This window comes from Oryx dammah, unplaced genomic scaffold (genome assembly GCF_014754425.2).
Source record: "Oryx dammah isolate SB20612 unplaced genomic scaffold, SCBI_Odam_1.1 HiC_scaffold_21, whole genome shotgun sequence".
In the NCBI taxonomy this organism is placed as follows: Eukaryota; Metazoa; Chordata; class Mammalia; order Artiodactyla; family Bovidae; genus Oryx; species Oryx dammah.
The window spans coordinates 36,286,079-36,311,552 of record NW_024070205.1 but is presented as its reverse complement, the minus strand read 5'-3'; the positions used below and the strand labels follow the sequence as shown (position 1 = coordinate 36,311,552).

Sequence of the window (25,474 nt, the reverse complement as noted above, 5' to 3'; positions counted from 1 at the left end):
AGAAACGGAGACGCTGCTGCTTCCCCTCCCAGCCCACTTGGAAGGAGAACAGCAGTCTCCATTTGTAGAGCGTTGCCACGCGCATTATCTGACCTAATCCTTAAAACAGTCCCAAGGGAGAGGCAACAGGGGTGGCCATCACTATGCAGAGGCTGCCCAACATGCAGCCTTCAGATCTTAGGCCAGAACCCCCTCCCAGTTGCCTCCCCTCAGTGGGAGATTTAGACTTTCCCAGCAAAGCAAAAACAAAATGAAAAGCTGGCTACCATCTCTACCAATAGGTTCTGGGACCGCTAAGAATAAAAACGGGGAGAGGGCTGAGGACAGAGCGGGCCCACGGGCTGGAAGCCCAGCAGCGGCTCTGAGCTCACCTTGCGGACGCCGGGTGGGGCGCTGGCCCTGCTGAGCAAGCTGCCAGCAGCCGCTTCCACCCCCCACCCCCAGACGCCAGGCCAGGAAACAGGACAGCTGCAGTGGACCTGGAGATGCTGGCTGCCTCAGCGAGGGGTGTGGTACGGCCACTCCAACCCTCAGGGAGACCAATGTCAGAACAGGGAGCCCCCAAAGCAGGGACAGCCACACGGTCCTTAGGAAAGCTCCCTCCTTCCTCTTGCCAAAAAAAAGGAGAGCCTTCCAGCCAGCGGGGAACCGGGGTGGGAGAGAGACGCCTGGGGCACGTCCCGACAGGAAGGCCAACTGCTGAGGGCTTGGACAGACTAAAGCTGAGGGCATAGTGGTTAAGAGCCTGGGTTCTGGGATGCTACAGACCTGGGACCCCCTCCCTGCACTTCTAGATGGGGGGAAGGCAGCCCAGCCTGACTGAACCTCAGTCCATGAGGACAGCCCCCCTTCCGGCAGAGCCCATCCCCATGGCCGTGATGAGGGCGGGTGGGGGGTCACCTCCACACACGGGCTAGTGGCCCAGACAAGGTCACTCCCTGGATGGCCCAGAGGGCTGCCTTGGGAGACCCCCCAAGGGAGTGGTTGGCCAAGGCTTCTGTGACTCTCAGGATGGGACTTCCAAGACGGGTGGCCCAAACAAGGGTGAGAGGGAGCTGGGGCTGCAAGAGGACCGCTCCCCTCCCCCCACCTCCTTTATTCCCGGCTCCTATCTCTGCAGCAGCCTCGACTGCAGAGAACTCCTCTGGGCCAGAGGCTGCGGCAGGAGAGCAGAAAAAACCTCTCACAGCAGGGAGGGAGGCATGGAAAGAGGGAGCCAGGGGATGGGATGGGGTGGGGCGGGGGGTGGAGGAGACATCCAAACCCCCATGCTGCTCAGAAGCCCCCACTCAGGGTCTGTCTGGGACCAGGCCTGGCCCGTAGCCCCCTCCCTTCCAGCACTTAGGCCACAGTCTAGAAGCAGGGTCCCTCCAGGGCTTCCTGGCACAGGAGTGAGTGAGGGGGGCAGGGGTGGGGAGAAAGCCCCCACACTCTCTCTTTCTGCTTAACGGTCAGACCCCGGGGCTGGGACTCCTGCCTGGATGCTTGCTGGCCGCACTCAGCCTCACTGCAGCACCTCGCCGGCTGAGCTCACAGGACAGCAAGACGCTGTGACCTCCAGCAGGGCGGGCAGTCTTTCCTCCTGCGGCTTCCCACCCCCAACCCCCGGGGGAGGCACAGCCACGGCCACGGTCTGCTAGGCACAGGGTTACTGGCCATGGTGGGTGACTGCAGGGTCCCCAGCTCCTGTCCTTTCTCTCCAGCCTGAGCTTGAGTCCAGCAGGGCCCTGAAGCAGATTGGGAGGGGAGAGAGAGGATCAGTGCTGGGGACGCACAAGGCCCCTCCCTGGGGATGCAGACACTGCTTGTCCTTCTGGGTCCCCTAGGCCCAGGAGAGAGAGACAAGACAGAAAGAGAGGGAAGGAGAAAGAGAAACAGACAGAGGCAAAGGGAAGGGAACCCCCAGTTCTGGCTGTTCCTGAGAACCCAGGTCCACAGCCCCCGGCTGAAGGGATGAGCACAGAGGCGGGAAGTCATCCCACCCTACACCATCAGGCCTGTGTACACACCTGGCCAGGGAGATGCGGCACCCAGGACAGCTGCTGTGCCACTGGCCACCTCTGACAAGGAGAGCGGTCTGAACCAGCCCCGCCCTGGCTGTGAGCCCCGCACATCTGATGGGTCCCCGAGGCCTGCCCTGCTCTGGGCCCAGTGAAGCAGCATATACTCTGGAGCTGGCAAAAATAAGACCCACTGCTTGGAACCCACACCCCGAAGGCAACCGGGCCGGTGCTTTGGTCCCACAGAGCAGCCCTGAAGGCAGAGCCACGGGCCACCCTAGCTCTAAACCTCAGCCGTCATACTAGCAGTCAAACCCAAGATTCTCCCTGCCATGGGTTTGCCACGGCTAACAGATCTGCTCAGGCCTCGGCCTACCTTTCTGTCTTCCTTTCTGCTTTCCTTTCTTTGACACTCAAAGGTACCTTTGCAAGGAAGGGCCTTTGCCCAGCTCCTGGCTTCATATAGATTCTACAAATGACATCAAATATCAAGAAGGATGGTTAAAACACTTTGGCCACCTGATGCGAAGAGATGACTCATAGGAAAAGACCCTGATGCTGGGAAAGATCGAAGGCAGGCGGAGAAGGGGATGACAGAGGATGAGATGGTTGGATGGCATCACCAACTCAATGGACATGAGTTTGAACTAACTCTGGCCGATAGTGAAGGACAGAGAAGCCTGGTGTGCTGCAGTCCACGGGGTCAGAGAGTTGGACAGGACTTAGTGACTGAACCACCACCACCAAGAAGAATGATGTGGCAGGGTGGAGGAAATATGAAGCAACACCACCAACTGGTGACTCCAGACATCATGGGGCAGGACTGGGGAAGGAGCTGCCAGAAATGGGGGAGGAGAGGAGACCCAGTGTCATATCCAGGCAGAGAGGGGCTGGCCCCCACCCGCCCCCAGCCAGGTGCTTGGCACCAGATCTGTAGGTCATCTGTAGGTCATCTCTCTGCGGATGAAGCCAGGGCACAGCCCAGCCCTCACTCCTGCTAGGGCAGGAGGCACACACAGGTCTCAGGTGGAAACCCACAGCCTGAGCCCTGCTGAGGACAGGAGAGGAAATCCAGAAGGCCTGAGGAGAACCATGAAGGCCCACTGCAGTGGGGAGGGCACCCTTTTCTCACACAGGTTCCAGACAGAGAAGCCCAGCTTCTCTTTAGGATGGCAGGGCCCTTGGAGGCTGGCTCCTGTCTGGTACCCTAGCCCACTGTTCCTCCCGCCTGGCCCTGACAGCACCACCTGCAATATTCATTCTGGAGTCTGTCCTGATATATATCCCCAGGTGAACCCATGAGGCATCAGGGGATAGCAGGCAGCTGGGTCCCCATCCCTGAAACCGCCCCACACCCACCCAGAACTTGTAGCACTAAACACACTTCAAAGGGGAAAGGGGAGAATGCCGAGGGGAGGAACGGAGCAGAAAAGGGACACAGACCTCCTGGGCCCCATCCAGGCCCAAGGGATCTGAGGCCCGCCTTTCTGCCCAGGCCCACACCGATGGGTGGGATGGTGGCCTAGGGTTGCAGCACGCAGTTAGGGGATGAGCTGGCTGCAATGGTGCAGAGCCCGGGGCTGGAGCCAGACTGCTTGGACAGGACCTGGCTATACCATATCCGGCCGTGACCTTGGGCTCATCAACAAACCTCATCCGTAGGTGGAGGCTAATAATAGCGCCCTTCTCATTTGGCTACTAGGGCCTCAGGACACGGTAAGAATTAGCTTTTATCATTGGGGTAAAAGAACCAAAGCTCTGAACACATACAGCCAATGCTCAAGAGATGTGATAGGAGTCACAGAAAGCCAGGGCTCAAGGGGCCGCAGCTGCTGTGGTTGACACAAGCCACACAGATGAGGGACAGGACGCAGTGAGGCCACTCGGGGGAAGAGACGGGCCTGACATGCAGTATTCCGACTCCCAGGTCAATACTGCTGATTCCTGCAGTGTTTGGTCAGCATGTCCCAGGTGCGTGCCAGGTGCCAGCGAGGAGGTGGCCTGAAGCCTCCAGTCCAGTGGGACAGACAGACAGATGGGGGCATGAGACGAGGCCATGGAGGGACAGGAAAGGGAGGTGTGTTCGCTTGGAGTGTGCAGCAGGAGTGGACCTTGTCGGGACAGTCAGCAGGGCCTCCCCGACACTGCAACCACTGAGCTGAGAACGAATGAACGGGAAGGACCGGAGGTAAACAGAAGAGAAGAGATGAAAGCAGAGGGGGCCTCTGCTGTAAGCAGAAGCCTGATGGTCTCCACCACACTCAGCAAGGAAGCCAGCTTACCTCCCAGGGTTTACTGCCAGCCAGTGTTTTCAGTGCCTGGGCCAAGTCTACATAACCCAACTACATGCTCCCTTAGGGCAGCTGTCACCATCCGGGGCTTGCCTGCGGGCACCCTGGGGTATAGCATGGCCCAGAACTGGGCACACACAGGCTCTGAAAGGAGACTGCACACCAGCAAAATCTTCTAAGCAAGCACTGGAGGGGAAAATGGCAACCCACTCCAGTATTCTTGCCTGGAAAATCTGATGAACAGAGGAGTCTGGCCAGCTACAGTCCATGGGGTCTCAAAAGAGTTAGACACGACTTAGTGACTGAGCATGCACGCACGCACGCAGCGCTGGCCCCGGCGCGGGGGCCAGGCAGACCCTCCAGCCCTGTGGGCCGATGCCAAACCACTGATGCAGGGCGGGGACCGTTCACGTACCTTCCGCGTCCAATGTCTCCTTCATGACGATCTCCACCCGTTCCACGTGGTGCCGGTTCCAGAGGCCGTCCAGGGCCGCACGGTTCTGGTCTCGGAAAGGCAGGATCTGGGCCACTACCTGCCAGGGAGGAAGACTGCGGAGCTATGGGTTTCTTCTGGGATCAACAGGGAATCCTGACCCCACGAAAGGGACTGCAACCTCTCTATCCCGCTCAGAGGAGACACTCTCGGGAGCAACAGTCCCCGGATGCCAGGCCTTCACAGCCCAGTAAGGACTTGAGAACCTCTCAGTGACCTCCACAGGGTTAGCAGCCCTCTTTTTTTCTTTGCCAAGAAAGAAAACATTTAAGATTCTCCACCTTCTATTGATGCTTCTGAACTGTGGTGCTGGAGAAGACTCTTGAGAGTCCCTTGGACTGCAAGGAGATCCAACTAGTTGATCTTAAAGGAAACCCGTCCTGAATATTCATTGGAAGGACTGATGCTGAAGCTGAAACTCCAATACTTTGGCCACCTGATGGGAAGAACTGACTCACTGGAAAAGACCCTGATGCTGGGAAAGATAGAAGGCAAGAGGAGAAGGGGATGACAGAGGATGAGATGGTTAGATGGCATCACCAACTCAATAGACATGAGTTTGAACAAACTCCAGCAGATAGTGAAGGACAGAGAAGCCTGGTGTGCTTCCCTGGGGTCAAAAAGAGCCTGGTGTGCTTCCACGGGATCAAAAAGAGTGAGACACAACTGAGAGACTGAACTGAGCTGATCTTCTGTTACCATCCATTTTTAATAAAAGAAAGGTGTTTTAACACTAAAATTGGAGCAAGAAAAGTTTCAAATTGAATACCAGCCAGTATTTTTTTTTCTAATTTTCCCCTAAACAAGTGAAAAGGACAGGCACTGGTCTAAGGGCTTATCTTTGGAACACTGCAGCTCCAAAGAGAGCTGGACACAAGGCGATGCCTCCACCCCAGATGACTCCGTGGTGACCCCCATGTGGCCCTGAGCCCGTGGCCTGGTCAGGGCCAGAGAACACACGTGCTTGTGTGTTTTCTGCTCTGGTTTCCAGGAAGAGGTGTCCTGAGGGGCCCTGAGGGTCTGTTCAGATTGAACTGGCAAGCTGACCAGCCTCACCCAGGAGGCCAGCCCCTTGCTTCTCCACAGGGCCTGGATGAGAAGCAAGGACTCAAAGAGTCCCTATCCTGTTTTAAGATCTCGTTACCATCTTCTGGCTCAAAACAGAACCCGGAAAGAAAAAGGTGTTGAGAAAAGGCAGATGGGTGCAGAGTAACGTGGTTAATTCTAATTCTCAGAGCATGCCCACCCAAAAGCCGGGCCCAGACCCGAGAGTCTCAGGGACCCCTCGGGACAGAACACAGGGCCGGGCTGGCAAACAGAAGCCATGATACACAAAAGAACAGGACGCATGGACAAGGGCCAAGCAGTCCTGCCGTTGCCACTCACCTCCTGCCCAGAGTCAAGACGACCAAGGGAGCCGAGATCTCACGATGGCTTTGGGGCCAGTCCCACAGTCAGTGGTGCCACCCTGAGTTCAGGGTCTTACCTACCCCAGCTCCCTCCACCCTGCAGGCTCCGGGCTTCGGCTCACCTGCTTGCCTAGGTAATGGTCCACCCGGTACATCTCCTCTTCCCGGAAGAAGCTCCCCAATTCTGTGGCCAGCTGTTGGGCAGAGTGGAGGTCATGGCCAAAGGGTTTCTCCAGCACGATGCGCAGCCAGGCGCCGGGGCCTGGTCGGCAGCTGCTGTTGATGTTGTGGGCGATGTCCACGTAGGCAAAGGGCGGCACCGAGAGGTAGAAAATTCGGCCGGTCTCCCGGAGGCCTTCATGCTCGACCTGGGCCTTGATGTCCTTGCTCAGGGCCAGGTAGTCCTTGGGCGTCTTCAGCCGGCGGTACTCACTCAGCTGCTTGAACTGAGCCTTTAGTTCAGCACAGTGACCCGAGGCCATGTCCCCAGGGCAGGACAGGGACTCCAGGACCTTGGCGATGGCCTCCTGGCCCTGCTCGGTGCTCGTCAGAGCAGTCCCGTGGAAGCGAAAATGGTGGCCCTTCCCCACCTCCTCCAGGTACAGATGGAACAGGCCCTGCCACAGGTACTTTCTGGCCAGGTCCCCAGTGGCTCCCAGCAGGATGATGGAGACCTGTCCGGGGAGATCCTGGGCCTGCAAGCCGCTGAGCAGGGCCATGCACACGGCCGCCATGAGCATCTTCCAGACACCTGGGCGCCTAGGAAAGACAGAGAAGCAACAAGGAAGGATCAGGCATGGCTCGGTGGCTGCGATGTTGGGGGGTAACACATTCCTAGATTATCAAACATTTCCTGCCTGGCAAGGAACAGCCACCTGTTTCGCAGGAAAATGTTTCAGTTGCACAGCTTCCCTCTCCCTCCTCACAGCCTGGCTTCTGTGCCAAGCAGCCAGTGGGCCGGGAGCCTGCCCTGTAAGCAGAGATAACGCAACTTGCTGGAGGGGGGCCGTTCTGTGCAGGAGCGGCAGCCCCCAGGGAGGCCCCAGCGTAGTCGTGCACTTGGAGCCATCCACTCTATGACCAACACCAGTCTCGTCCATAAGCACAGGTGGCTGGGGTCATCAGAGCAGCAGGCAATGGTCTTAGACGACGACCTGAAGCTGGGGGGACATTGTTGCCCCCTCACTTCTCCGTCTGCTCTTCCCAAATCTATTGGGCTCCAAGCACAAAATGACCACTAACATTTTTTTTTTTCTGGCCACTCGGCATGCAGGATCTTCCCTGACCAGGGACAGAACCCATCCCCCTGCACTGGGAGCATAGTCTTAGCCATAGACTGCCAGGGAAGTCCACAAAATGACCACTAATCATTGCTGCAGCACTGTGATCAAAAACTCGGATTCTGGAACCAACTGAGTTTGAGTCCCAGCTCAACCCTGACCTTGAACAATTATTTAACCTCTCTGTACCTCAGTTTCCTCATCAGAAATGACGGTATTCATGGTACCTACACCAGAGGGCTGTTAAAAGGAGAAAACGAGTGACTGCTGAGAAGGTCTTGCACAATGCCTACCACCTATTAAGCACTAGATAAGTGGTGGCTATCATTATGGGACTAGAATGGGTTAGCATACATTATAGTGTATGTTAATAGCAGCAAACACTGAATGCTGGCATGTGCCAAACACTGAGCTAAATACTTCTGTGCATAAGATTTCCCTGAATCCAGACAAGAGCCTTGCAAAGAACCAGTGGAGGGGGGTCCAGTGGCTAAGACTCTGGGCTACCACTGCAGGAGGCCCAGGTTCGATTCCTAATCAGGGCACTAGATCCCATACGCTGCAACTAAGAGGTCACATGCTGCAACTAAAAATCCTGCATGCTGCAACGAAGATCGAAGATTGCAGATCGCATGTGCCACAGCTGAGACCCAGTGCAGCCAAATAAAGAAATATTACAGAAAAAAAAGAACCAGTGAAGGAGTACTATCACAGTCCCCCACTTCTAGAGATAGACAAGCTGAGGCTCAGGCAGGTGAAAGTCCTCTGGTGAGAAAGTGGGGGAAGCTGGGCAGGCATCGGGCTTCTTGGCTCCAGAGCTGATGGGCAGGAATTACACACTACGGTCTCCCTGAGGTTAGTCTAACTTCTTGGCTAGTTTTCAGTCTCATCTGAAGCAGCTGACATGCAGGAAAGGTGAGGCCCCAAACCTGTCACTGATGCACCAGAGGGTTTGATTCCCAGCTCAGACTGAGGCTGTAGGGCTGGATATGCTCAATTCTTACTCCCTGGCTCTCCCATTCTCCAAATCCCTGCCAAGGCCAGTGCTTTGAAGGAAAGACAGAAGGAATGGGCAGGAACGTGACATGGCTCTCAGACCTAGGTCAGGGGCCTGGGGCCCAGCCTGGGGTGTGGGAGGACTGAAGAAGGAACGAGGATAACTGGCTTGGCACAATTATATGGCAGGTGTTCTCCCAATAAAGGGTTAACACAGTCTTCAACAATGAGGTGCTGGTCTGGTTATACAGATGGGGAAACTGAGGTTTAAAGAGACAGAAGGAATTCTGAAAAGGCCCTGCAGACCTCCCCTCACCCCAACACCATCCACTGTATTGAGGGACCAGATCTGCCCCCAACTCTGACATCAGACCCCTTCCCCTCCCTCTGCCTTTTCCTTCTTTCCCCACCTCTCTTGAGATTCATCTCCAACATGGCCTGGGTTAGTGGCCAAACTAAGACAGGACCCAGCAACAGTGTCTGCACCAGAGTCTACAGGCACCAGACCTTCCCAACATGGGAGGTCTAACTGAAGGACCAAGGGATCACACGCGCAGCACCCCTAGCCTCCTCTTCCACTGTCCATTACTGGCACTCGTGCCCAAATTCGGACTACAGGGCCATTCAGCTTTCCGATCCCTATCCCTGGCCCGTCAAGCACTTCCTTCTTAACTGGCAAACCGCTTCTGTCTGGAGGGAAGGAAAAGCTGCAAGGTCAGTGCAGGAAAGAGGCAGCGAGAAATCTGAAGCCCAGGCAACAGCCCGGAGAAGGAGCAGCAGCCAGCTGGCAGCCGCATCCCGGAGCTCCTGATCGGACACTGGCAGCCAGAGGTCTGGACGGGCCTGTCGTGGCAGGTGAGGGAGCTCCGAGGACCAGCACTGCTACCCCCATCCCAGGAGACGGCAGAAAACCTGAGCCAACCCCCGGGCCTCCATTTAACCCTGTTCTGACTCTGAAGTCTGCTGCAGTCTTCTCTGCCCAGCCCTCTCTGGGCTCCCAGAGCTCAGGTTAGATGCCCTTATCTCTTGCTTATGTCCCCAGCCTCCTTTAAACAAATACACATCAGAAATACCAGTTATTGCAACACGGCCGCTTACTCTGTGGTTGCTAAACAACCAGGGAACAACCCTTTCCTAAATGAGTCAGGAGGGGAGTAGTCCTGAATGTCTGGTTTTCTTATTACCATGTCTTTTAACCTTAACAGTGTCTCTCAAACTTCAGTGTGCTTATGAGTGTGCTTACGAATCTCTTGGAGAACTCTTTCAAAAATGCAGATTCTGGGGCAGAGGATCTGGGGATGGGGCCTACAGTGCCAAGAGCCCACCATGAGAAGCAGGGTCTGGAATGCTGAGTGGTGAAGCTGAGTCAGGGCCACTGTCAGAGGAGAGCATCAGGTTTGATTCGGCTGCAGGTTGTTCAAAATGCATGTGTGTGTATGTGTGTTAAGTAGCTTCCATAATGTCTGACTCTTTGCAACCCCATGGACTGTAGCCTGCCAAGCTCCTCTGTCCATGGGATTCTCCAGGCAAGAATACTGGAGTGGGTTGCCATGCCCTCCTCCAGGGGATCTTCCCTGACCCAGGAATCAAACCTGAATCTCTGGCACTGCAGGGAGATTCTCCAGGAAAGTCCCTTCAAAATGCACATTTCTGCCTCCTACTGCCTTCACCAGGGTAGTGAACCTCGGACCCCAGTGGGCCCAGGGCAGGTGCACACACAGGCATTTCAAAGCCACCCTGAATGTTGGCGATGGACCCATCCCCCTGCAAAACCTGGTTACTAATGACCTCGAGACTAATAATACCTGACATCTACCAAGCAGTCAGCGTATGCCAGACGACGTAAATGCATGTTCTCAACCCTCCCTCCACACAGCGCTGGGAAGGAGTCCTGCAAGGATCCCATTTCACAGATTAGCAGACAGCAGGCCAAGTCCACTGTCCAGTTCCAGAGCCCAAGGCCCCAGGCGCAGTGTGAAATGGCTCCCCGAGTGGAATGGAGGAAGGTGGCCCTTTGGGTCAGAGGACCTGGGCTTAAGGCCATGTCAGCTCTGTGTGATCCAATCAAGTCACTTTGTCAGTCCTCACCTGTCAAACGGGCTAACACCCCCTAAACTAAACGGAGGTTTGCAAAGACTAGCTGAGATGATACCAGTGACAAAAACCCTATACAAATGCGAAATTAGGGACTTCCCTAGTGATCCAGTGGCTAAGACTCCTCGATCTCAAAGCAGGGGGCCTGGGTTCGATCCCTGATCAGGGAACTAGATCCCACACATCACAACTAAGACCCAGTGCGTGTGTGCGTGCTCAGTCACTTTAGTCTTGTCCGGCTCTGTGTGACCCCATGGACGGTAGCTCGCCAGCTCCTCTGTCCATGGAATTCTCTAGGCAAGAATACTGGAGTAGGTTGCCATACCCTTCTCCAGAAGACCCAGTACAGCCAAATGTATATATATATATATTAGTTTCCCAGGTGGCACAGTGGTAAAGAATCCAACTGCCAATGCAAGAGACCCAAGTTTGATCCCTGGGTAGGAAACATCTCCTGGAGGAGGAAATGGCAACCCACTCCAGTATTCTTGCCTGAAAAATCTCATGGACAGAGGAACCTGGTGGGCTACAGTCCATGGGGTTGCAAAGAGTCAGGCATGACTGTGCACATACACACTGCATATACACATACACACACAAACGCCAAGTTAATTAATGTACAGTGGCCCCTGCCCCTGCCCAGCATGGCATCAGGCTGCTGCAGCTGCCAGGAAAACCTGTGCTGCCCCCTCCTCTCGGGAGCTCCAGAGCCCACCGCTGCAGACAGTACAGGACACGCCCAGACGTCTATGTAACACCCCCCTGCTTGCCCTTACACCCTGAGAAGAAGGGTACACAGGTATACAGATGTCCTCTCTGTTGCCCCGACAAGAGGAATAAACAGGCTCCGAGAAGTCCAATTCCATCAAAGTCACGACCAGGCTCCCAGCCCCTGGAGAAGAGGTAACAGGGATCGAGGCTCCACGGCCACCTGTGGCCTAAACCGCTCTCGAGCTGCAAGCCTCTCCTTCTGAAGGATTTTCTGAAAAACTTTCTCCTGCTTCCTTGCCTCCTCTGAGAGCAATGGGCTATGAAATACATCTCCAAAGATCACATACTTGAACTTGGCCAAAAAAACACGGAAGTGGCATTCCAATGGCCAATCCTGCTATGAACTGCATCTGTGTTTAATTAATAAATAAGAAAACCATGAGTGCAATGTATGAGCCACTCTGGGACAGGAGGACAATGTATTCAACTGTGGACTGGAACACCTGGTGATTAGTACACGGAAGTATCTCAAGACCTTGTAACCTTGAACTTGCATGTTCCTTGCTGGGAACTGCAGTTTCCCCACCTGTGAAGAGAGGCAGCTAGAGGAGCTCGACAGCACTTTCCTCCCAGTAAACTCTGTTTTCCAAGGAAAGGAGATAACCTCTCTATTACATGGGAGATGGCCATCACCTTTCTGAAGGCAGTTTAGGCCAGGAAATAGAGGACTGAAGTAGGAAGCACGGAACTGATAACTGAGAGTCACTCACAAGTTAAAAGACCAAGCTCCCTGAAGCTCTAGCTTCAGTGTGTGGAGGATGCAATCTCATTTACAATTATTATTCCAAATACCTGCCAGCAGCATGCACGTTTGTGCATGCTAAGTCACTTCAGTTGTGTCCAACTCTTTTTGACCCTATGGACCAGACCCTGCCAGGCTCCTCTGCCCAAGGAATTCTCCAGGCAAGAATACTGGAGAGGGTTGTCATGCCCTCCTCCAGGGGATCTTCCCAACCCAGGGATCGAACCCACATCTCTTACGTCTCCTGCTTTATGCAGGTGAGTTCTTTACCACTAGCTCCCACCTTGCTACAAAGTGAGGTGTGGCAGAGGCTTCTTCCAGGGTGTGACAGGCTCATCCAAGAGTCAGGACGGGCCACCCACATCCAGAGTCCAGGGCAGCACTCGCTACCCCCAGCTCCAGGGTGAGGGGTTCCTACTGGGCCTCCTGGGAGACTCACCTTTTAAAGTGAGGCTCTGCTGACATCCCCAAAGCTGCGAGCATGGACGTGGCCAGCCAGAGGGTATGGGCCAGAAGCGGGGTTCCCAAGCGAGGGAGGCAGACGTGGGGCGCACCCAGAACCAGTCTCAGCACAGCCCCGCCCTGGACAGGCACTCGGTGGCAGAGCTGGTTCTGGGAAACCACGTGAGGAAGCAGCCCTGACCCTCTGGCCCCAGCAGGCAAGGGGCGGGAGAAAAGAGCCAGGAGGTGGACGCCAGCAGCTATTGGCACTCTGTCCCTTCCCTGGTGCCACATCCACATTTTGACCTCTGCCTTCTATTTGCCAGGTAGGGGGAAGAGGAATTTTCTTCAAATCACAGCTCATGAGCTTGGTATTTTTTACAAGAGCGTGTGGGAGTGAAACAAAAGTTCAAAGTGAAGAGGAGTTTTCGCTGAAGTACAAAGGGATGTGCTGGTCCCTTCTACACTTGCCAGCTCCAGTATGTTTCCCACACTCTCCTCTGTGCTCTGAGCCTTCTGCACAGACACCCCCATGTGGAGGCAAGTCAAACCCGTCATTGTCAACTGTGACCTGCATTCAACCCCTTGGGGCTAGACAGGGGACAGAATCCCAAGATCAGCTCTGAGACCATTTCCCCCCCTAAACTCATATAATTCTTATTACCATCACCTCGGGGGTCAATATTTGGTCCCTACAATTCAAATGGTGTGTGAGAGTCATCACATATCTGCATGACAGATTCAATTCCTAAATTTTCAGGAATTTGTCAAGTCAGTTGTTAAACACGGCCCCTATTAAAACCGAATTACACGAATTTAGAATCAAATAAGCTATATTAAAAAACAAAGATATTAAACACTCAATACTCCCTCATTGATTTACTTCGTATTATTATTATCTCTGCTCTTGACATTATTTAACCTATTCTATCTGTTGTTGTTCAGTCACAAAGTCGTGTCCAGCTCTTTGTGACCCCATGGACTGCAGCACACCAGGCTCTTCCATCCTCCACTCTCTCTCGTAGTTTGCTCAAATTCATGTCCACTGAGTCAGTGACGCTATCTAACCATCTCATCCTCTGCTGCCCCCTTCTCCCTTTGCCTTCAATCTTTCCCAGCATCAGGGTCTTTTCCAAAGAGTCAGCTCATCGCATCAGGTAGCCAAAGTATTGGAGCTTCAGCATCAGTCCTTCCAATGAATATTCAGGGTTTGTTTCCTTTAGGATTGACTGGTATCTATAAGGTGAAGATATTCGGTAATGGTGTGCTTGAAACTGGCCGGTGTGGGAACATTTATTTATGTGGCAGGTGTTGGCAAATGCTATCAAGCTGGCTCCTGGCCACCAACCTCCATCCCTTCCAGAGGTTGTTAAACATTTACCAATACACAACTGCCTGTACACCAAGCTGCTATTTCCAGTCTGGACTTTCTCCCCCTAAACTCCCGTCTCACACAGTCAACTGTGACTCTGACACCAACAGCTGGATGTCTACAAGACGTACCACATTAAAACAAAACTGACTTATCTCCCAAATGCTCCAAACGCAGGTCGCCCATCCTCAGTAAATGGCAACTCCCCCTTTCCAGGGGCTCAGGCCAGAGATTTTGGGGGCATTCGATCTGACAGCAAGTTCTATGGTTTCTATCACCAACATTTACCTAGAATACAACTACTCACCATTCTCACCACCTTCCATCTCTCCAGTCTGGTCCTAGCCACCATCACCCTTGTGTGAAACCACCTCCCTGGCCTCTCATTTCTATCTCTGCCTGAACCCAGGAGTTGGAGTGCTCTGTTCACAGCATCGGTCAGATCCTGTCCTTCTGTTCGGTGGCCGGCAGGGTCTACACACTCTGGCCTTCCACCTCTTACCTCTTTGATCTTTTCTCCTACACTCTGTCCCTCTCTGGGCTCCAGCCACCCATCCTCCTGCCCCAGGGCCCTTGTACTTGCTGTTCTCGCTGCCTGACCTACTTTTCCCTGTAGATGTCCATGTGGCTCACTCCCTAATTTCAATTCTTTGCTGAAATGTCACCTCAGTGAGGCTTTCTCAGCTGACTCTGTGTAACACTGTAAACCTCCAACCCTCATCTCATCCTCTGCTTTCTGTCTCCCCATAGTACATACCTACATATGATAAGCAGATTTATTTTATCATCTATCACCCCTCCGCTCAAGAACCTACAAGTAAGTGCCTATGAGGACACGGGTTGTTCTGTTTTGCTCACTGCCTGTCTCCAGTATCCAAAACAAGGCCTGGGGCTTCCCTAGTGGGACAGTGGATAGGAATCTGCCTGCCGAAGCAGGGGACACAGGGTTCAATCTCTGATCTGGGAAGATTCCACATGCCCGCAGGGCAACTAAGCATGTGCTCCACAACTCCTGGGCCCTCTCTCTCTAGAGCTCGTGCTCAGCAAGAAGAGAAGGCCCTCGCCCAGCAATGAAGACACAGCACAGCCAAAATCAATCAGTTAATTAATATTTTTAAAAAGCGGGGCCTGGCCCACAGAAGGTATGCAATAAACATTGCTGAATGAACAAATAAACCTCATTCGCCCAAGACCACTGTCGACTATGTATGGGCGGCCCTGTGTAGAAGATGACTCTCTAATGGCCACTTCAAGCACTGTGACCCAGCACACATTAGCGGCAGCTCACTATCTGAAATGATACTATGAATAATAAAAGAGATATTTATAGAGCATTTACCTAAATGCAAACTACTGGGCTAAGAGCTTCACATGTGTCACATCATTTAATTCTTGCCACAGCTTATGAGGTAGGTGGCTTCCCTGGCGGCACAGTGGTATAGAATCCACCTCCCAATGCAGGAGACACAGGAGATGCGGGGTCGATTCCTGGGTTAGGAAGATTCCCTGGAGAAGGAAATAGCAACCCACTCCAGTATTCTTGCCTGGCAAATTCCATAGACAGAGGAACCTGATGGACTACAGTCCACGAACGAGGTCGCCGAGAGCTAGACGTGACTGAGCACAGCGCAGCATGAGGTGTGTACTGTCACTATACCAGTTTCTAGAGTGAGAAGAGAGGAAACTAAGGGGCAGAGAGATAGAATAGCTCACTGAGGGCCAGGTGGCTTACAGGCGACAGCACTTGAATACAGGCAGTCTGCTTCGGCACCTTCCCACCTACCTCTAAAATGTGAGACATGCAGTAGGAAACAGCAACCCACTCCAGTTGTCTTGCCTGGAAAATTCTATGGACAGAGGAGCCTGGCAGGCTACAGTCTATGGAGTCACAAAGTCAGATACGACTGAACACAAACAAGGGCCCACCCTAAATCCAGGGTGATCTCATCTAAACATCCACAATTACATGTGCAAAGATCACTTTTCCAAATCAAATCACCTTTGCAGGTTCTGGGGTTATAAACTGGGCACACTTTTGGGGGCCACTATTAAACCTGCTGCAATGTGGTAAGAAAAAAAAATGTGTGACTACAACCCCAAATGACAAACTTAAAACACTGTTTTAGAGGAACTTCCATGGTGGAGTGGCTAAGACTCCACACTACCAATGCAGGGGGCCCAGGTTCCACCCCTGGAAGGAAAACTAGATCCTACACGCTGCAACTAAGAGTTCGGAGGCTGTGATGAAGACTGAAGATCCAGCGAGCTACAACGAAGACCCAGTGTAGTCAAATAAATATATAAATACACATTTTCCAAAAAGACTAAAAAAACAAAACAATAACAACACTGTTTTAGTGGACACAGATTCTGCTCCCTTCCAAGATCAGAATTCCAGTGGTCTAAACGCTCCCATAAGTGACCCAAGCTGGTCAGCAGCTCTGCTTCCTGAGGTCAGGTTGCCCTGACAATGAACTGCTGTGAATGGCCTTGGCCTCTGATGTCCACTCTAACAGTGATTCACTCACCTTATTTCTGACATCACGAGGACACTGTATTTAAGGCTGAGTTGCTTTGTTAAAACCTGAAAGGCCCTTATTGGGGGAGGGGGGAGACACTAGTTTCTGGGATCTTAGCTATTTAGTAGCTGTGAGACCTTATATAAGTTATTTAACCTCTTCCAACCTCAACTACAGATTATACTTAGGCCAAAGGAACTAAAGCATGGCAAAGCCTGGTGCAATCCACAAGTGGAACATTTGTGCTGCTAGGTATCTGTCTTGTTTCAGATTGTGGCCGTGTCTGTGTCATGGGAGACTTCTGCAGAGGTGTCCTGGTGCCATGGCTCCCTTCCCCAAGTCATGTGAGAGGCATGGGAGAAGAGAAGCTAAAGGCAAAGTAGAAAAGGAAAGATATACCTATCTGAATGCAGAGTTCCAAAGAATAGCAAGGAGAGATAAGAAAGCCATCCTCAGTGATCAATGCAAAAAAAATAGAGGAAAACAACAGAATGGGAAAGACTAGAGATCTCTTCAAGAAAACTACAGATACCAAGGAAACATTTCATGCAAAGATGGGGACCATAAAGGACAGAAACAGTATGGACGTAACAGAAGCAGAAGATATTAACAAGAGGTGGCAAGAATACACAGAAGAATTATATTAAAAAGATCTTCATGACCCAGATAACCATGATGGTGTGATCACTCACCAACCAGAGCCAGAGATCCTGGAATGCAAAGTCAAGTGGGCCTTAGGAAGCATCACTACGAACAAAGCTAGTGGGGGTAATGGAATTCCAGCTGAGCTATTTCAAATCCTAAAAGATGATGCTCTGAAAGTGCTGTACTCAATATGCCAGCAAATTTGGAAAACTCAGCAGTGGCCACAGGACTGCAAAAGGTCAGTTTTCATTCCAATCCCAAAGAAAGGCAATGCCAAAGAATGTTCAAGCTACCGCACAACTGCACTCATCTCACATGCTGGCAAAGTAATGCTCAAAATTCTCCAAGCCAGGCTTGAACAGTACGTGAACCAAGAACTTCCAGATGTTCAAACTGGATTTAGAAAAGGCAGAGGAACCAGAGATCAAATTGCCAACATCTGCTGGTTCATCAAAAAAGAGAGTTCCAGAAAAACATCTACTTCTGCTTTAATGACTACACCAAAGCCGTTAACTGTGTGGAACACAACAGTGGAAACTTCTTCAAAAGATGGGAATACCAGACCACCTTACCTGCCTCCTGAGAAATCTGTACGCAGGTCAAGAAGCAACAGTTAGAACTGGACATGGAACAATGGATGAGTTCCAAATTGGGAAGGGGATACATCAAGGCTGTATATTGTCACAATGCTTATTTAACTTATACGCAGAGTACATCATGTGAAATGCCAGGCTGGATGAAGCACAAGCTAGAATCAAGATTGCTGGGAGAAATATCAGTAACCTCAGATATGCAGATGACAGCACACTTATGGCAAGAAGTGAAGAGGAACTGAAGAGCCTCTTGATGAAAGTGAAAGAGAATGAAGAAGCTGGCTTAAAACTCAACATTCAAAAAACTAAGATCATGGCATCCGGTCCCATCACTTCATTGCAAACAGATGAGGAAACAGTGGAAAACAGTGACAGACTCTGTTTTTTGGGGCTCCAAAATCACTGCAGCTATGATATTAAAAGATGCTTGTTCCTTGGAAGAAAAGCTATGACCAACCTAGATATCAGATTAAAAAGCAGAGACATTACTTTACCAACAAAGGTCCATCTAGTCAAAGCTATGGTTTTTCCAGTAGTCATGCATGGATATGAGAGTTGGACCATAAAGAAAGCTGAGCGCCAAAGAACTGATGCTTTTGAACTGTGGTGTTGCAGAAGACTCTTGAGAGTCCCTTGGGCTGCAAGGAGATCAAACCAGTCAATCCTAAAGGAAATAAGTCTTGAATATTCATTGGAAGGACTGATGCTGAAGCTGAAGCTCCAATACTCTGGCCACCTGATGTGAAGAACTGACTCACTGGAAAAGGCCCTGATGCTGAGAAAGATTGACAGATGATGAGACAGCTGGATGGTATCACCAACTTGATGGACACGAGTTTGAGCAAGCTCCGGGAGTTGGTGATGGACAAGGAAGCACGGCGTGCTGTAGCCCATGGGGTTGCAGAGTCGAACACAACTAACTAACCAACCTCAACCACAGAGTGGGAAAACAAGTCGATAAGAAGCACAAAAAGAGACAATCCATACAAAGCACCTGGCACAATGCTTGGCATATAGTAAACGTCCAAAAACTGTCAGCCACTGTCATTATTAAACCAAGAAGAGTATCATGAATAAAGTGGCATTTCTTGCTTGTCTCTTGGAACTGCTGGGAAACCAACTGACTTCGCACAGCAGGAAAAAATGCCAAGGAACAGCTCACTGACAACTTCATGACCTTCTAGTCATACTGATGAAAAATCAAAGGGCTATAAAGCTTAGGGGGCTTCCCAAGGTGGCTCAGCAGTAAAGAATCTGCCTGCCAATGCAGGAGACGAGGGTTCAATCCTTGGGTCAGGAAGATCCGCTGGAGAAGGAAATGGCAACCCACTCCAGTATTCTTGCTTAGAAAATCCCATGGACAGAGGAGCCTGGTGGGCTACAGTCCACGGGATCACAATAAGTTGGACATGACTTAGCAACTAAACAGCAACAGCAGCATAAACCTGAGATGGTTAAAAAAGTCTCCACCCCAGCTCATAAGGGGTTTATAATCCAGGCCAAAGAATACAGCAGTAGAGTAAATCTCTAACTCTGCTGCCCTGAGACTTTCACTTAACTACTCAGGGCCTTTTCTCCAGCTGTAAGATGGGGAGCATTCACCTCATTTTAATGTCTGGCCAAAAGAAAAAAAACAAAACAAAACAAACCCAGATCATGGCTGTGAAAATACTTTGGGAGGTAAAGATGGTAAGAGGTCTCCTAGACAAAGAGCCACCCAGCTCCCAGTTCAGGGCAACAGAAAGCAAAACCAGACTTCCTGCTCTGCCTGTGGGTTAGGGACTGGCAGAATCCATAGTGAAATCTGGCAACAAGCAATGACATTTTGCCTTGTTCGAATTCCATCAATAAAATGAGAAGTCGGCAGGGACTTTCCCGGTGGCCCAGTGGCCAAGACTCCATACTCCCAATGCAGAAGGCCACGGTTCCATCTCTGGTCAGGGAACTAGATCCCACATGCCATGACTAAAGATCTAGCGTGCTTCAACTAAGACTTGATGCAGTCAAATATTTTTTTAAGAAAATGAGAAGTGGATTGGCCACAGATGACCAAAGGTGCCTCTTGGTTTCCCTTTGCCCACAGATTTGACAGTTTTCCCTTTAAAGGGCCTAAAACCATCCCACAATAGTAAATTTTATTAGTCTTCGAATAAAATAACTTGAATGCCTTCCTGGAGTGTTTATCCGCTGAGCAGCTATGTACCTCAAAGAAAGGGTTACATAAAAAAAACATTGCCTAAAAGTCAGCTCTGTTCATGCCAAACACTGAGCATTTCCTCTCAGGTGCTCCTAAAACTTGCCAGAAGATTAGCCCCCTAAACTCAAACACTCTATCCATCACTATAGAGTATGTACTAACTAATGTGTCTGACTGTTTTGTGACCGCATGGACAGTAGCCCACTAGGTTCCTCTGTCCATGGGACTTCCTAGGCAAGAATACTGGAGTGGGTTGCCATTTCCACCTTCAGGGGATCTTCCCTACCCAGGGATCAAACCTGTGTCTCCTGCATTGGCAGGCGGATTCTTCACCGCTGAGCCACCTGGGAAGCCCCAGTTAGTGTACAACATAGTTTAAAATACACCCAGTCTTTGAAGGTTTCCCGCTTTGACTACTTTTCAGGAGCCACAGGCCTGCCTGGGGGACAGTGGGGTGGGTGGGCAAGGAATTTCAGGTTATGACTTCTCCAGAAGTTCTCACTTCCGTTTAAACACTCAAGTTTGAGTGAGCTGATTTTCAGAGACCCAGACAGGTCTGCTTCTGGAAAACCATTCATTGGATGGATGGATTTGAAACGCTGATGGAAACCTGAGCGCTAGTGCCAAAGCTTAAGCAGATTCCCAAGGGAAGTGGGAGTGGGTTGGGGGGAGCCTCCGATTCCTCCTCTCACTGAACTGAATTCCAGAAAGTCCAGGAAAAGGAGACGCCGCTGGCCCCTCCGGACCAGCCTCAACGGGGCCTGGCTGCCTCCAGCCAACCCGCCACCACGCAGCACTGCCGCGCCAAAGCATCTGCGGCGCAGGAAGTGAATAATTTATTTTGCGGAAGGAACGCGGGGAAGGAAATTGGGGCGGGTAGGTGGTAGCTGGGGTGACTCTTCCCAATCAAACACCCGAGGATTTTACAGCGACGCGAGGCTGGCCTCCGGGGCCGGCGGGTTCGCAGGGGCACAAGCGCGCAGCCGCCATCCGGCTGTAAAAGACTCCTGCGGCCCAAGAAGCCGGAGAGAAAGCGGGGGAGGCAGCTTACTTCATCACGCCCGTCAGAGCCGGCAGCTTCTCCGGGAAACGTCGGGGGCGGCGCGTGCCGCGCGGTGCTGCTGGCCGGGCTCAGGCCAGGTCGGGGCCCGGCGAATTCTCTTCCGTCAGCCCGGCCAGCCCCGACAGGTGCGCGTCACGCGGCCCCGCGCCTAACGCGCGCTCGGGTTTCGCCAGCGACGCCGGGGGCGGCAAGCGGGGGAGGGGGGGGCGAGGCCGAGTCCGGCCGGACCGCCCGGTCCCGGCCCAACCCGAGAAACGTCAGTGTCCGGAAGCGCGGCTGACCCTCTGGGCCTGGGCGTCAAACCCCTGCGGCCTCGGCGCGCGCGCAGTGAGGCCCCGGCCCTCGGACGCGCGCGCGCAGTAGGGCCGGGCCAGGGGCGCGTGCAGCGGGGCCCCCGGGCCTAGGACGCGCGCGCGCGCGCGCAGCAGGACGGGCGAGGGGCGCGCGCAGTGGGGCTGAGCCGGGGCTGGCGGCGGAGGAGGAGGCGCAGGCGAGACCACGCCCCCTAGCTCGGGTTGTTAGGGGTTGGCGGGCGGGCCCCTCTCAAACGTTTCCCTGGTTCGCGTGGATGGGCTGGTCTTAAGAGCGAAGTGAGCGGGCTTTTTTCTGCGTCTCTGGAATCTCTTGTGCGTCGTAGAGGCCAGGCCGCCTTCTTGGACACGGGAGGGGCGAGGGAAGTCGTTGTGTCGTGGAGCCGAGTTGCTGGCTCCTCGTCAGATTCTGGCACAAGCCGTGGGACCTGGAACTGATCACTTGACCTCCCTAGGCCTCGCATTTCTCCATCTGTAGAAGGAGCGGCGTGGTGCCCCAAATTTTTAATTTCCAAAAGAAGTGATTTAGGGGTGAGAGAACAGGCTATGGCCGTGTCTCCACCAGACAGCTTCAAAAGTCTGTCTACGCTCGTGTGACCTTGAAGACACTGAATTCTGTGTGCTAAGTCACTTCAGTTAAGTTCAGTTCAGTCGCTCAGTCGTGGCCGACTCTGCCAACCCATGAATTGCAGCATGCCAGGCCTCCCTGTCCATCACCAACTCCCGGAGTTCACCCAAACTCATGAGCATCGAGTCGGTGATACCATCCAGCCATCTCATCCTCTGTCGTCCCCTTCTCCTGCCCCCAATCCCTCCCAGCATCAGAATCTTTTCCAATGAGTCAACTCTTTGCATGAGGTGGCCAAAGTATTGGAGTTTCAGCTTTAGCATCAGTCCTTCCAATGAACACCCAGGACTGATCTCCTTTAGAATGGACTGGTTGGATCTCCTTGCAGTCCAAGCAAGGGTCTTTCAAGAGTCTTCTCCAACAACACAGTTCAAAAGCATCAATTCTTCGGCACTCAGCTTTCTTCACAGTCCAACTTTCACATCCATACATGACCACTGGAAAAATCATAGCCTTGACTAGACGGACCTTTGTTGGCAAAGTAATGTCTCTGCTTTTGAATATGCTATCTAGGTTGGTCATAACTTTCCTTCCAAGGAGTAAGCGTCTTTTAATTTCATGGCTGCAATCACCATCTGTAGTGATTTTGGAGCCCAAAGAAATAAAGTCTGACACTGTTTCCACTGTTTCCCCATCTATTCCCTATAAAGTGATGGGACCAGATGCCATGATCTTCGTTTTCTGAATGTTGAGCTTTAAGCCAACTTCTTCACTCTCCTCTTTCACTTTCATCAAGAGGGTTTTTAGTTCCTCTTCACTTTCTGCCATAAGGGTGGTGTCATCTGCATATCTGAGGTTTTTGATATTTCTCCCAGCATTTTTGATTCTAGCTTGTGCTTCTTCCAGCCCAGCGTTTCTCATGATGTACTCTGCATATAAGTTAAATAAGCAGGGTGACAATATACAGCCTTGAAGTCACTTCAGTCGTGTCAACTCTTTGCAATCCTATGAACTGTAGCCCACTAGGCTCCTCTGTCCATGGGATTCTCCAGGCAAGAGTGGACTGGCAACCCTGGACTGGGTTGCCATGCCCTCCTCCAGGGGGTCTTCTCGACCCAGGAATCGAACCTGTGTCTTCTGCGGCTTCTGCATTTCAGGCATATTCTTTACCGCTGAGCCATCTACCTGTGATAAGTGCTCAGCAAGAGGTAGCTTGCACCTCTGGGGCTTTATTAGCAAGACAGTGGATGGGAAGAAGACCTTATCTGTAGGATGATGGAGTGATGATAAAGGAGATGACCAGTGAGCTGCCTCTCAGCACTCAGTGGATGGTATGCCAGTCCTTTGCCCCATTCTTCGCCATGATCGCATGGTGCCTACCCTCACCCTCACCTTGGTGATCACTTTTCTCCCAGCTCTACACTGCTGCCAGTGCCCCCACTGGGGCCATGGCCATCAGAAAAGCAGCTGCTTCTTCCTACTTTTCAGCTGACCCTGGGTGACCTTGAATTAACGCACGACCACCAGGACCACCTCCCAGACATAGCTCCCCCATCCCATGCCCATTCCTGAGCATCTTAGCTCTTTCTCTTCTTCAGACCCACCTTCCTCCCATCCCAGACACCGGAGAACACTTGGTCACCTATGCTGAGGAGTATGGGACCACCCAAGAAGGGGCATTCTGACCAGAAAGAAAAAACTTTTAGTAGCTTTTTATTTCATGAAGGTTCCACTAGAGGTAGGAATGTCAGGAACTAGCAGAAGGAACTTGGCAGTGGCCAGCAGGACTAAGAAGGGCCAACAGGCATGATTACCACACAGGATATTAGGCAAGAGGGTTCCAGGAAGGCTGGGGAGCCAAGGGGGCCTGGGCTCCACTGTCACCAGGGCAAGGGGCCATCTGGGGGCCTGCAGGGAGCTGCTGGATGTCAGCAAAGACTTGGTCATGCTGGGTTTGGAATTGCGGGGAGAGTTAAGGAGCCAGGTCCCTGCCAGACTGCCTCCACAGCTGGAAGTGGGTAGGAGGGTCTAGGGAAGGGGCCAGCCAAACAATATTGGACAATGCCAGGACTCAGTCAAGAGCTCTTCCCACGTTCGTGGCCCCGGGTGCACTGTGCACTCACATACCATGTAAACCCAAGCCAAAGGAGGTACAGACAGAAGAAGGCAGGTGCCCAGAGACGGAGATGAACGGAGGGGACATTTCCCAGATCCCTGTACAGACCTCACGAGAGTGATCTTCAGTTACCTCCAGAACATCTTTAAAAACACTCCATGGACTTCCCTGGTGGTCCAGTGGTTGAGAATCCAACTGTCAATGCAGGGGACATGGGTTTGATCCCTGATCGGGAAACTAAGATCCCACGTGCAACGGGGCAACTGAGCCCATGCAACCTAGAACCCGAGCTCTGCAACAAGAGAAGGCACCACAATGGAAAGCCTGAGCTCTGCAACTAGGGAGTAGGCTCTGCTCACTGCAACTAGAGAAAGCCTTCACACAGCAGTGAAGACCCAGCACAGCCAATAATAAATAAATTCATTAAATAAAATTAAAAATCTTTAAATAAATGAAGACATCCCAAAGCCAAGTCACCTATAAGCAGCTTATTAAGAAAATGCTTGTCTCCACATAGGAATCAGTGGGGTGGATCAGGGGAGTAACGTGAAATGAGTCTAGAGCATCACAGCACTTCTCCCTAATGAGAGAAGTACTTCCACACCCACACATAGTTGAGATGTTTTCATTTATCTGCCCTCCTCCCTGTCTTGGAGTCCTATCTCAGTCTCCTCCTAACTCTGTTCCTCCTGGTCTGATCTGAACCATTACTTTACTTTCTTTCCATCATGAAAACAATTTGGTCCCATGATGCTTTCAAACTGTAGTGCTGGAGAAGACTCTTGAGAATCCCCTGGACAGCAAGGAGATCAAACCAGGCAATCCTAAAGGAAATCAACCCTACATATTCATTGGAAGGACTGATTCTGAATCTGATGTTGAATACTTTGGCCACCTGATACAAAAAGCCAACTCACTGGAAAAGACCCTGATGCTTGGAAAGATTGGGCAGGAGGAGAAGGGGGTGACAGAGGATGAGATGTTTGGATGGGATCACCAACTCAATGGACATGAGTTCTCATGTCCAAAGGACATGGTAGTGAAGGACAGGGAAGCCTGGCATGGTGCAGTCCGTGGGGTCACAAAGAATCAGACATGACTTAGTGACTGAACAACAGCAAGCTGTGAGTATTGCTCCCCCCAAACTAAAAATCTCAAACTTTGTCCATGGGACTTTGTGATGAGCTTCAGCACCTTTGGATACCTGAAGCTTTTCTCACTTCTGTGCTAACAGCAGCTGCAAGGCCACATGACAAGGTACTCCACATCCTGAGGGACCAGGTGTGCCCAAAATGCTCTGAAGGAAGCCAAAATAAAGGAATGATATCCCATGGAGGGGATCGTGTCTTGTGACCCAAACTGTGTCTGCCAAGGATCGCCCTGGAGCTCTGTTTGAAGCTGAGCTTTTTTTTTTTTTTCTTTCTAAACTGTGGGGTAGGCAGAAGTCAGGGTTAATTCGGCCTGCTTCCCAGATGTGGAAAGTGAGACCTGGAGAGATGAATGACTCACCAGAGAGGGCAGAGGAGTTAGAAATAAAATCATGTTACAGTTTCTATATTGGGGCTGCTGTTGC

General features: G+C 52.0%; 1 protein-coding gene across 2 annotated transcripts in view; it reads right to left on the bottom strand.

The window, feature by feature from the left end:
- Positions 1-21,313, bottom strand: part of H6PD (hexose-6-phosphate dehydrogenase/glucose 1-dehydrogenase) — a 34,785-nt gene extending 13,472 nt beyond the window's left edge. The window contains exons 1-3 of one of the 2 annotated variants that reach the window (XM_040263361.1): positions 20,895-21,313; positions 6,316-6,952; positions 4,707-4,824 (exon numbers count right to left, since the gene is read on the bottom strand). In XM_040263361.1, coding sequence (XP_040119295.1) covers positions 4,707-4,824; positions 6,316-6,952; positions 20,895-20,899 — 760 coding nt within the window. In that variant the 5' untranslated portion in view covers positions 20,900-21,313. Of the gene's footprint in view, positions 1-4,706; positions 4,825-6,315; positions 6,953-12,515; positions 12,690-20,894 lie in introns of those variants that run through there. The other variant, XM_040263360.1, reaches the window with a different exon arrangement.
- Positions 21,314-25,474: the final 4,161 nt, after the last annotated feature.